Source organism: Gadus morhua, chromosome 5 (genome assembly GCF_902167405.1).
Source record: "Gadus morhua chromosome 5, gadMor3.0, whole genome shotgun sequence".
Taxonomy (NCBI): Eukaryota; Metazoa; Chordata; class Actinopteri; order Gadiformes; family Gadidae; genus Gadus; species Gadus morhua.
The window spans coordinates 10763833-10776212 of NC_044052.1; the positions used below are offsets into that span (position 1 = coordinate 10763833).

At 47.0% G+C, this 12380-nt stretch overlaps 1 protein-coding gene across 1 annotated transcript; it reads left to right on the forward strand.

Annotated features, from left to right (window-relative positions):
* The first annotated feature begins 1649 nt into the window (after positions 1–1649).
* Positions 1650–9880, forward strand: vsx2 (visual system homeobox 2). Its single transcript, XM_030357534.1, is given in 6 exon segments — positions 1650–4639; positions 5179–5263; positions 5751–5874; positions 8167–8347; positions 9479–9576; positions 9579–9880. Coding segments are annotated over 6 exon segments (1158 nt in total). The 5' UTR covers positions 1650–4224; the 3' UTR covers positions 9834–9880.
* Positions 9881–12380: the final 2500 nt, after the last annotated feature.

Genomic DNA, 12380 nt, shown 5'->3' on the forward strand with positions numbered 1-12380 from the left:
TTTACTTTTTGAACGCCGTTTTCAACCACACTGAACGAGATTGAAACTACATCCAGCGAAACAGTTCCGAGAGTGCTTGGCATTTATTCAGGGCTGTAACTTGCCACCGCCATTCCACAGTGTGCAGCTGTCCTCCATCTTGGGCCATGCGGGGTGCCCCCACACTCCCCCTCTTATTTCCCCACATTTAATGAGCATTGCAAATCGGGTTCCCGACACAAAACATTACGTAAAAATAATATTGCTTATGGTCATGGTCATGGTCGTTAACAAGAGTTGACATAATTACTAGGGCCGTTTCTTTTCTAATTAGCACCCTTCCAGGTTTCCGGGTGCTGGCGCCCATGCAGAGAAGGGAACCAGACAGGCATGGCGACGGGAAACAAACAGGCCTCCACGGGTCATAATTAGGTAAGACAATGCCTCTGACTGTTTTCTGTTGGAGATGTTGCAGGGTCTCTGGCCACTCACTCTCCACCAGCGACGCTGGTGCCCGGACCAGTAATAAGCCCCTCCTCGTGCCCAGCTCAGCCCCATTCACACGGACACGGGGCGCCCCGGGCCCCCCCCCGGCTCCAGCCACTCTCGAACAGCCCCTGCTTAGGCCTACCGCGCAGCAATTTGGATTATTAGAATTAAAGTAGGGATCGGCAGCCTTTATGTAGGATCAACAGTGATGTGCCGGCATGTGAACGTGACGGTACAGAAAATGCCCACCTTCTTTGTGAGTTATTATAAAGTGTTGGTGGCTTTCAGTGGCAGGGTGTGAATAACACTTAACACAGGATTTGAAGGTGACCTTTAACCTGTCATGATTCAGCCGGGGCACCCGATAAGACGGCGATTAGGTTCACCATCGGACACGTGTTGATATCGACTGTGGCGCATTGATCAGCCGCAGCAGAGCCTTGACACACTAAGTGACCTGACATCCTCAATATGGTGCAGCGGAGCGCACTGCTGCCTGCCTCCAATCCCATGGCCCCCGGTACTCCCAAATAGATTATCCAAGGAACAGGTTGTTCCCCTTGAAGCGTATGCGCATGTGTACGTGTGCGCGCGCGTGTGTGGTGGGGGCGGGGTCTTCTATCTAAAAGAAATGTGCGTTTGCTGATCTAACCTCACCGTGTGGGTAAGCTCAATCGAATGCGCCCTAAAGCTTTAAATTAGCTGTCAATTAGCGCTAATTAATCAACCGCACGCCTAATTAAGCAATGCCGATGTGCAGCTTCCAAACACGACACAGTGGAAGAGCCACGAGAAAACTACAGCTTGCAAACTCGGGATTGAACCAGGTGGCTGGATGAGAGGTGGATTCGGGGGGTGGGGAGCGATGGTGATGGTGGAGCATCACCTCCTTAGCAGTGCTTCGAGCTGTGCTTTGTGTTTTCCCCCTGATTCGGCTGAAGATGTGTGCCGTCATCACGTTGTCCTCCAGGCGGGAGGGAGGATGCGATGCTCGGCTCAGTGCTGAATCATCCAGTGCCCCCCAATGTCCGGTCTGAAAGCCAAAAAAAACAAGGCAAAAGTAAAAATCACCGGCGGTACGGGGAGGACAGGGTAACTCGTTATCATCAGGATTGCATATGTGAGCTGAAGCATATAGGATTCTGCAGGGGGGGGGGGGGTTAATGTGTAGTTGTGTTTCTCGTTCACCGAAAGCCTGTTATCCCGCCTGACCTTCCAGGAAAGTGAAAGTTCCTAACATATTCATTACCACCCATAGCCGTCAACATTATCCAATCAGGACTAAAGGAGAACCCGCGACGTTCACTGAAGGGGGCGTGGTTTGTTTGTTGCCGTTATCCTTTATGACACCCTGCAGGAATGCGCTATGCTTCTATGGCCACTGGTTCTATGCTGGTCACTGGTTCTATGCTTCTACGTTCGCTGGTTCTATGCTTATTTGATTGTATGGACACTGGTTCTATGGATATATGGTCACTGGTCTGGTTCTATTGTCAATGATTGGTCACTGGTTCCACGGTGAGACCGGTTCTATGGTTCTCTTGTCGGACCTTCTTACTAAACCGCTGATGGCTGAAGGCCAGTGGGAAACTGTCATTACGATATGCGTGATATATGACCAGCGTTTTCGACACTGGATTTGTAAAGTGTTTTTAAGAATGTGTTTAAATTATGTTTTAATATTCACAATATGCAGGCTAGCATTTAGATTTATGCCAAAGAGTGCGATTTAAAAGAAGTAGAGAGAGCTTTTTTCTGCCCATGATGCCTATAATGTTACATGGGGTAATACAAGCGGATATTCGGAGGAAGTAAACCAAAAATGTCCAACAGCTGTTTGCTGTTTAATCTGCAGCCGTCAGATCCTGCAGGTCTTTGATTGGGAAACCCAATCCACATGAATGACTGAACTAAACCTTCCCTTAATCTAGGGCCCTTATTGGGCTTCCTGTCTTTTGCATGCAAATCAGGAAGCTTGCATTTTAATACGGGGAGAAGATGCATCATTAAAATGTGGACGGAAAGGCGAAGAGTGTTGCAACAAACAAGCAAACAAAAAATAATGATTGCAACAATAGCGTTAATGAAGTGCGCGCGCGGTCACCTCTGTAATTGACAGGTCATCTGCACTCCGTCACGTCCGGTATGAATAAATGCTGTGATCCCAGTAGGCTGATGGGTCATTAGCATATTCTAACAACATTGATTTCTTCATTAATGCATTTTTTTTCTTAACTAATTGGCCTTAATTAGTTTCAACTGGTTCACTGTAATGATTGATCCCTCTTAATCAGAGACTTGATTCCTTAATTCTCTCTTCTGACATGGCTTCGGCTGTATAAGGGCGCTCGTTTCTCTTCCTCTTCGTCGTGAATATTCGGAAGACTTCGTCATTTGTAGGAGCAGCAACAACGGGTCGGAATTGATAACTGGTGATGCCTCAGCTTGAATATTAAAGAAGTCTGTGATGTTTAGATGGTCAGCTATTAATGAGGCCCATTCAAAGGCCTGAAAGCAGACAGCAACAGGCAATCATTAATCCGTTTTATTCACGATCATTCTAGATCATTTAAGATGATTTCATATAGCAGGCCTTATAGGGCTTCTAGATTTAATTTACTTCGAATTCTGCTCTAAAATTGTCCTTTCTCCGTTGAGTGACAGCTGCTCGCTCGATTTAGAGAACAGGCGTGGGCTTCATATGGTGAGAGAGTTGGGAGATATGGTTTATGTCTCTATGCCGGCCGCCCTCCAACCTAAACCCCTGATTGAACGAAACACCACAAAAAAAAATGCAATCGCTTTCGATGTTTTATAAAAAACTATTATGAAATTGGCAATTAGGACACGTTTTCCTCGCTTGACCCCACACAAAATTAAAGAAAAGTTTCAGAATGCAAAAACGGAGTAAAAGTAATAGGTAAATGTGACTTACACATAATAAATTTAGTCCAAGCGGCCAATTAGGATTTATTCCCCATCATATTGTCAATCCAATTATTTCGGACATAAATTAGCTGCCGGCCCATCCAGCCGTCAATAAGAGGCCCGATCGGGGTTTGTGTTATGATGTTGCTGAAAAATCCCCCGTTTCTCTATTTTTAGATCAAGCACTGGCCCATATTAGGGTTTTAATTTCTCTGAGGAAACGGTGTGATTTAATCTGCTGTGGTGGGATTATATCTTCGCGTCCAGCTGTCGCTCCGACGGCCCTTTGATGGCGCGTGTGATGCTTCTGCTCAGCATCTGGAAACAACAGCCCGTCTATGTGTGTGAAACATTCGACATAGCTAGGTCTCCATTGATCTGTTAATTAGAAAAATCATGCTTGTTTATTTCTGGAAGCTGAAAAGATTTTTTTTTGATTATCTTCATGCAAAATAATCTTTCGCTACCTTGGATTTTGTGGCATCAAAATGTTCGCTAGTTCTTCATCTTAAAATGCTCAACAAACGTAGACTATAGCTTGTTGTGTGTGTCATATTCCTCTCTGTGCGCCCTGGTCCGTGTGGTTTATGTTGTTGAGGAACCAGCTCCAGATCCGAGAGGGCGTATAAACGCATCCATGATCCACAGGAATCCTCAACAGCTTCCTTGCAGCTGATTGGCTGCTGAGTCCTGACTCCTTTCGGGATGGACCTGTTGGATAAAAGGACCGTTTTCTAAAAGCTTTAGTGCCGCGTTGCACAGTGGATCATGCACTGGGGACTACCATCCACACGAAACGGGCAAATATCACCCAAACACAGAGACTAAATGACGGGGAAGCAAGGCGCCTTGCTGTCGGAAACTTTCAACCCATCCAAAATGTCACTGGGCGGAAACGGAGGAGCCGTGAACGGGCATCTGTTGAAGAGCACCGCCACGCACCCTCCGAAATGCACGGGCTTCGGGATCCATGAGATACTGGGGCTGAATAAGGAGCCCTCCGTGCCCCCCGGCAGCCCGCTGCAGGCTCTGCCGCCCGGTGCGCATCTGCTGGCTGCTCGGTCCATGCTGGGCCCGGCCGCCGTGGGCGTCGGGATGGGACTACTCGGGCCCGGCGGGATCCCGTCCTTCTACAGCCAGCCTGCGTTTCTGGAAGTGCTGTCGGACGCACAAAACGTTCACCTGCAACCCCACCATAGATCACTGGGACGGCTGGACGTGGGCCAGTCCACTGCCAGCTCAGGTAAACCCACACGTCTTTTCAGTCTCTCGTCTGTTCAAACCTCTGGATTCTGAACACAGAGCCTGTATGGAGCTATTTATATTAGCCTGTGGTTACTTCCGTTATTTACAGGGCATATAAAGGAGAAATATATACAATTATATCTACAAATAATAAAGAATGTATGATTATTATGAGGCTATATTATTGTTAATATTATTGTTGATTTTTTATAATTGTACCCTATGATTTAATTGAATTAAGGTTAGTGAAGGCCTATTAGTGATTAGTGTTGGTGAACCTGAACAGGCCTAGGTCACATCAGTCCAGTTTTATGTTGTCCTTTTCTAATATTTATATATCATAAATATTGTAGACATATAGCTACATTATTAGGCTAATAATTACAATTACAAGCAATTTCCCTCATTAAGCATGTAATTTTAAATGTGATGCTGCTTATCTGTGAATAAAAAGAAAAGCTATCGGAATTAAGTCTAAATAATTTAATAGCAGGCTATAATATTAACCTCTTGTTGTGTTCGCTGTTGTTCGACCAGATTCGGAGGATTTCTCTTCCAATGAACGAAAGATCTCCAAGTCTTCCATAAATCAGAGCAAGAAACGCAAGAAAAGACGGCACCGGTCAGCATTATATTATTTAATCCTGTTTATTAATCTGCTAGTCTGTTAACAAATATTTATTCTATTTCCATGTTTGTATCAGTTCATGATTGCCCTATAGGCTATTGCAATGATTGGTTGATATTCTATCGAAATATTGATGAGTATTAATGTTGTTGATTGGAGGTTTATATTCGCCTAAATAGTTTTTCTGAGGCTTCAAGCTGCGTTCCGTTTAAAGAATCGCTTTTCTATATGAGGCTCTCAGCCTAGTTTAGTGTCCTTATTGTTGTTATTATGCTTAACAAAAGCCTTTAACTATTATAAGCCTATTAGCATATACCTAATATCCTATAACGAATGGGATTAATTATTTGATCAAAGAAGACATGCCGATCTTTAAAATATTATTGTATCAATAATGCTCGATTATTTATAAATGAATATCACATTATTAGTTGTCATTTCGTTGTTATTTATCCCTCTGATAATCCTTCTCACTCACCAGGACCATATTCACCTCGTACCAGCTGGAGGAGCTGGAGAAGGCCTTCAATGAAGCCCACTACCCTGATGTTTACGCCCGGGAGATGCTGGCCATGAAGACAGAGCTCCCTGAGGACAGGATACAGGTAGGAACCCCAGACCATGAATAAATATCATCTACTGTGAAGGACTGCTGTGAAGATGGCTCTGTTATATTTCGATTTAAAGATACAAACCACAGCTCGGTTTTTGGTTTATTCAGTGTTTATTCAGTTTTTTTGTATTTGGGTCATAACTGCGTTCTGCACGTTTAGTTTCACCATTATGCTGCTGTTTTGAACTGTCTTCAGATTATTGTCTCTTTGAGGTTTCCTACGTGGAGAAAAAAAAGGCTTATTAACAGTTCTTCAGAACACTTAATGGTTCTGTTCACTCGCAGCAGAATCATCTGTTCATTTCTTTTACTGGGAAAGGTTCTTCCATTATTTGATAGTAAAACGGGTGGGGAAATTCCATGAAGCGGGGGCTTCGTGTAGTCATATTACCCTTCATTTATTTATTTGTTTATTTCACCCAAGAGACTCAACATCATTTTATTCTCAATATCCAAATAGGGATTCCGAATAAAAATGAAGCTGTAGGAGTGGACGTGTGCAGTGAGTCTCTCAAGGCTCCACTAGAAAACACGGTCTGCTGTCAGCAGAAGACAGGGCGCCCACTCACACACTCGATAGCCCACAGCCTGCTAATGTATGAGGGCCAGGCCAGGGGCCCCACCGTAAATCGATCAGCGACGCTCCTCTCTGTCGGAACAAAGATGCCCCCCCCCCCCTCCTCCTCGTCCTCCTCCACCAGCAGCGTCCTCCTCCTCCCCCTCCCCCTCCTCCTCCCCTCCCCCTCCTCCTCCTCCTCCTCCTCCTCCTCCTCCTCCACGAGCAGCGTCCTCCTCCATTTCCCCCTCCTCCACCAGCAGCGTCCTCGCCAGAGCAGATCATCTCTCATCAGGCGGTTGGATGTGAAACAATTTGTTCCCGCGGAAGCGCACTAACGACCTAATCACGCGATCAAAGGCTGGAAGAAGATTGCGTCGTGACCTGCGCTATCCATCTGGCCCCTCATGGCGCCTTTTAATTTTCCTTCTCATTACGGCTCCTAGACGCGAATAAATAATAATGGAATAAATAAATAAATAAATAAGGTGACAGCCTATTTCAATTCTAAATAAAATTAACACCCAATTTTCTCATTGAGAGTAATTAGTTAAATCAGACGGGGAGCAGTGTGCCACGTGTGTGTGTGTGTGTGTGTGTGTGTGTGTGCGCGTGTGTGTGTGTGTGTGGGGGGGGGGGGGGGGGGGGGGGGGGGGGGGGGGGGGGGGGGGGGGGGGGGGGGGGGGGGGGGGGGGGGGGGTGGGGGGGGCTGGCTGGAGATGCAGGGAGTTCAAATGAAATAACTACATTGAATTTATTAGCACGGGTCAATAGCGCCGCTCCCCTGAGTCCCGCCGCTTTAATTTCCCGTGATATTTGCCCGCCTGCCCGCCATCGATTGGGCCTGAAATTAACTTATTTTTCAATCAGCCTCGTCGTGCCCTCGGGTCGCTTCTTCTTCCCGCGGATCCACGCACGCTTCCTTTGAGGGCCCGAGAAGCAATTTCTCATGAAAAAGTATTCTGTATGAAATGATGGTTATCATCAGAATAACCAGAAAACCACTTGGAAAAAAAAGCTCTTTTGATCATTTTCAATTTAATAACCCCCCCACCCCATCGACCCCCCCTTCTAGATTCTTCCAGCTACCCCCCCCCCCTTCCCCCCCCTCCACCCTGCTGTCTCCTCTCATCTCCACTCTTCACAAAGCCATCAGAGGTGGCTAAGTAGACTATTTAGGAGCACTGTGTTGTGCTATGAAATCAATTTGGCCTCTCTCTGAGCTGACAGATCGCTGCACTCTGCTCAGCCGTGGGGGCTGTGACTGAGTGGAGCTTCCCTCCGTCTCTATCGGCCCTCTCAGCTCCTCCACAGCGGACAGACGCTACCTCGTTACCTTAAAGACCTCCCCTCCCACATAGAGCAGACACAGTGCACTCAAAACCTGCCCGGTCTCTTGAAGAAGACACCAAAGTTTTGTTTTTCACGGTTTGCAGTTCCTAAGCCTTGTAGCTTCCACCTGTTGTCATAGCGATGGCGTTGGTCTAGCTGTGAACCTTAGGTCCTTCCAGGGGAGTGACCTTCTTCATCCCCCCCCCCCCCCCCCCGCCGGACCTCTACGGTAGCAACTGTTGTCAAATCGATCGGACCCCTTCCCCCCGACCTCACTATTTTCAAACCCTGGCTACGGTCCTGGTTACACCTGTTGTCGTCATAGCGATGGCAATGGTCTACCTTAGAACCCTTCCTCTAACGTGTACCCCCCCACCTCCACCCCCCGGTCCCCAGGTGTGGTTCCAGAACCGCAGGGCCAAGTGGAGGAAGCGGGAGAAGTGCTGGGGCCGCAGCAGCGTCATGGCGGAGTACGGCCTGTACGGGGCCATGGTGCGCCACTCCATCCCCCTCCCCGAGTCCATCCTCAAGTCGGCCAAGGACGGCGTCATGGAGTCCTGCGCCCCCTGGCTGCTCGGTGAGGCCCGCAGTTCTGCTCAGCGTGTCTCTGGCTCCAGTAGTTTGCTCTGTTCATGGCCGACTCGGTTTGGTTTTGAGTTATTGTTATTTTGACGTTAATGTATGTTTCATGCGTTTATGAGTGCTGGGTCCAGATCCCCCCCCCCCCCCCCGAGTTCTGACATCCTCAGCATCTCGCTCTTCCTAGGCTGCAACCGTGCCCATGACCAAACCAGTTCTCTGCTCCCTGCTACTTTTTCCACTGCAGAGTCTGCCCACTTTTATGAATCTGCCAAAATCCCTACCGTTCATCTAACGGTGCAGTTCAACACTGGTCGTGTCATGACAACAAAATTAAGTACATTAAACATCATATTGAAACACACTTTTATTTATCACTTTGAAAAGGATAGCCAGTTTAACCTGAAACCAACACCTCAACCTGGGTACCGGTGCATCCCATTTACATTTAGATTTACATTTAGGGCATTTAGCATACGCTTATCCAAAGCAACTTAAAATAAGTACATTTGTCATAAGAAGTGAAACAATATATTGCTGTCGGTACAGTAAAGATATTCATAGAACTAAGTGCAAGTACTTACAATCGCTGGGCTAACCCATTCCCCGCGTACAGCAGTGATATCAGCTACTGCAGATGCTACACAATTAAGTACTATGAGTAAGCGCAATGTAGATTAAGTGCGTACAATAAGTGCGTACATTAAGGGCCAGGATGTACAACATACAATGGTGGCCGGAAGGGGTTGGGTAGCTACGCAGGGTCGAGGTGAACTCTGAACAGGTGAGTTTTGAGTCTTTTGCGGAAGCTGGTGAGCGACTCTGCGATCCTGACATCGGCAGGGAGCTCGTTCCACCACTGAGGTCCCAAAACAGAGAAAAGTTGTGACTTTACTGATCAACCTTTGCTTGCTCTTAGCAATGGCGGTACCAGACGTCCAGCTGAGGTAGTTGAGCGGAGGGATCAAGCTGGGGTGTACACACAAACACTTCCCCCTGCTGTCCTTAAACTCAGCCTTAAATCCCTGTTCTAAAGCGGAGCCATCTTTTTGTTTGCTTATTTGCAGTCCAAGACGGCTTTCCGCTCTGCCGACGCTATTCTAAATCGAATACCCGCAATTCTTTGCAGGGATGCACAAGAAGTCCATGGAGGCCGTGGTGCCCCCGCCGTCGGGCCTCAAACCGGACCACCCCAGCAGCCCGCCCTCACCCCCATCCCCACCACCCCCGCCGCCGCCGCCGCCGCCATGGCTCTGGCTCAGCGGGCCGACGGCAGCGACGGCGAGGACAAGCGCCCCCCGGAGAGCGAGCGCTCCCCCATCTCCAAGGAGGAGCTGAGAGAGAACAGCATCGCCGCACTCAGGGCCAAGGCCCAAGAGCACAGCGCCAAGGTGCTGGGGTCGGCCTCCTGCGACAGGGCACCTCCGGAGGGCCAGGACGAGAGGCCGGCCCCCGCCCCCGAGGAGAGCCCCAGAGACCCTTGAGCCCAGCGAAGGACACCCAAGGTCCCTAGAGATTGGAAGGGGGCCGGGGGGGGTGGTGGGGGGGTGGGTGGGTGGGTGCTGAAGGACCGGACTGCTCTCCACAGGTGTGAGGACCACGGCTAGGTCCACTGACCCCCGTTCTAGATCACTGAGGGGAACGGCATCACCGCAGGGCGTCCTTTAGCACAACGTGGGGTTTTCTTGTGAAAGAACAGTGCACTTTTTTTTTTTTCTTTTTTGTTGACGACTTTTGACGAGTCGTGTTGCTTGGAGTCCACGGACTCTAGTGCTGGGCGCGGCTGGTCGTGCGTGTGTATATATCCACAGCTGTGCTTATCACGCGAAAAATGTGGTTTCAGTTCATGTTTGTTATACCAGACGACGGAGGATTGTCCAGTCGGTCCACATTCTATCATCTCATTTTGGTCTGTGTTGACGGAATTGCTTGTACAGCTCTTAAAATATATCTTTGGTATAAAGGTGACATTAAGAATATAATGACAAACATCCGACATGACTCTTTTGAGAGAATGATGGTAAATCTGTCCGATATTGCTGTGTACATATGGAAATAAAATAATAACGTAAATATTGAATTACATTTTGTTGTAGTCTAGAAGTTTGTGTTTTGACTCCGGAAAATGTAAAAAGCAAAGTGAAACCCAAGCATTAAATTGGTATCGGCTTTTGTTTTTCAAATGTACCCTTGTGTTGACCGTTTTTTTTTGTGGATTAGCTCTTTGTCCCATCAACGCAATTGACCAGAACCCATCCATGAATTATAATCTCCTGAGTAGTATAGGCGTGGTTGGGTTTCTGGGCAGAGAAGCTCCAGTTACCAAGCTAAATCTCACCTGTTCATCACTAGAGTGCCTCACAGGACCTGGCCTGGCCCTGACTGTAGTGCTGCAGTAGGGTCCACCTACTTTGTTGTGAAAATGAAAGCCATGTTGTCTATGATGGTAAGAAGCTTCCCCACTTTGGTGTTATACACATTGGGCTCCTTTAAACCAAGGCTACATTAAGATGCTTTTCGACCGAAGAGTGCAAAGGCTTCAGCCTAAACCAATATAATAGCTTGCTACCATAAGCTACACTTAGAGCTGGATCACCCGCTTTTCAAACCTCTTAGTCGCAGTTTATCAGCTTTATTGGTTGTTAAATCTGCATTGCGCTTAGCCCTACTTCATGTTCAAACTTCCTATCAAAGTATTGACCTCATGGCGACACAAGCCACGTTACCCACATGAGACGCTACAACTCACCCCACCAGTAGCCTCCTCACTAATGACTCCTGCCATCAGATTAGATTCCAATTAAACACGGAGCATTCTCCAAGGGCACCGGAGGGGGAAGACTTTTATCAGCATGCCCGGCGCATGTCTTCTGAATCCGAACGCTTCTCTGATTGGACCCATTATGTCAGAGGATGGCGAAAAGGTTGCTAATTAATACTGTTGACGGGGAAAAGCACACAGTAATTAAAGGTTACTTGGGAATGAAGTTGAGCGTGAGCGGTAATACAAATGTTGGAGCGCTGCGCGTTGGGAATATCATTGATTGGTGCACTCCTCTTCTCGACGAGTACTCGTCTAATTAGTGAGAGGCACTATCATCACAGCTCACTTATTATTACCAAAGGTCACAGGGTCACATGAGTGCCACATGATGAGATTTGTCGTCGATTAAAAAAGTATACACGAAGAACAAAAAAGGACGATGGAGAGTTTCATCATCGGTGAGGTTCTCCTGTTGTTTTCATTTCAGCAAGTGCTATACAAAGCAATTAAACCCTTTAAAATGATATTTGATTCATGAAATATAAAAACACACTGCAATTTGCTGGTTGGTTCAATAATAGTCATCATCGATAGTTTGCTATGATCACATTTACATCATGCCAGATTTTTGACGCAGAGCAATGTTTAGGATTAAAAGAGGCGGTAAACAAAGGAACCATTAGGTTCAGAAATTAACTCCAGGGATCACAACTCAGGAGCTATCAAGTGTAATATTCACCCGTAAAACCAACAAAACCACTCAGGCCAGTTTATTGGTCATTTCCCCTTCCATTGAAATTTCCATGTGCCCCACTATAGGCCTATACAAATAACGTTTCTCATAACCACATGTATGTCGCTCCATATTGTTATTCAAGCACCACAGTTAGTATTCCACGTGGAGGACCTAAACGACAGGATTTGACAGAAAGAGGATGCCCCCACAATTCAGTAATTGAGGCCAAGACATATGCAGAGTGAGGATTATTCATCAAACTGCACATCTTTTAATCTTTGCGTCGTGAAATGGATGGTTTTGATAGTAGATCAAGCTGTTTTACATTGGATGTGTGAGATGGTAATTCACTTTATCCCTTCTGATGGGCAGAGGCTGGGTGTAGACTATCCCAAGATCATCCCCAATCTGTGCAAAGAGATATCAGCGAAGGTTTAAACAAACAGCTTTGACTAATGCCACTATTATATAACATTGAATTCATGTTTTTTTCTGGTATAGGGTTGGGGGATAGGTGTCGTTATCGGGTAT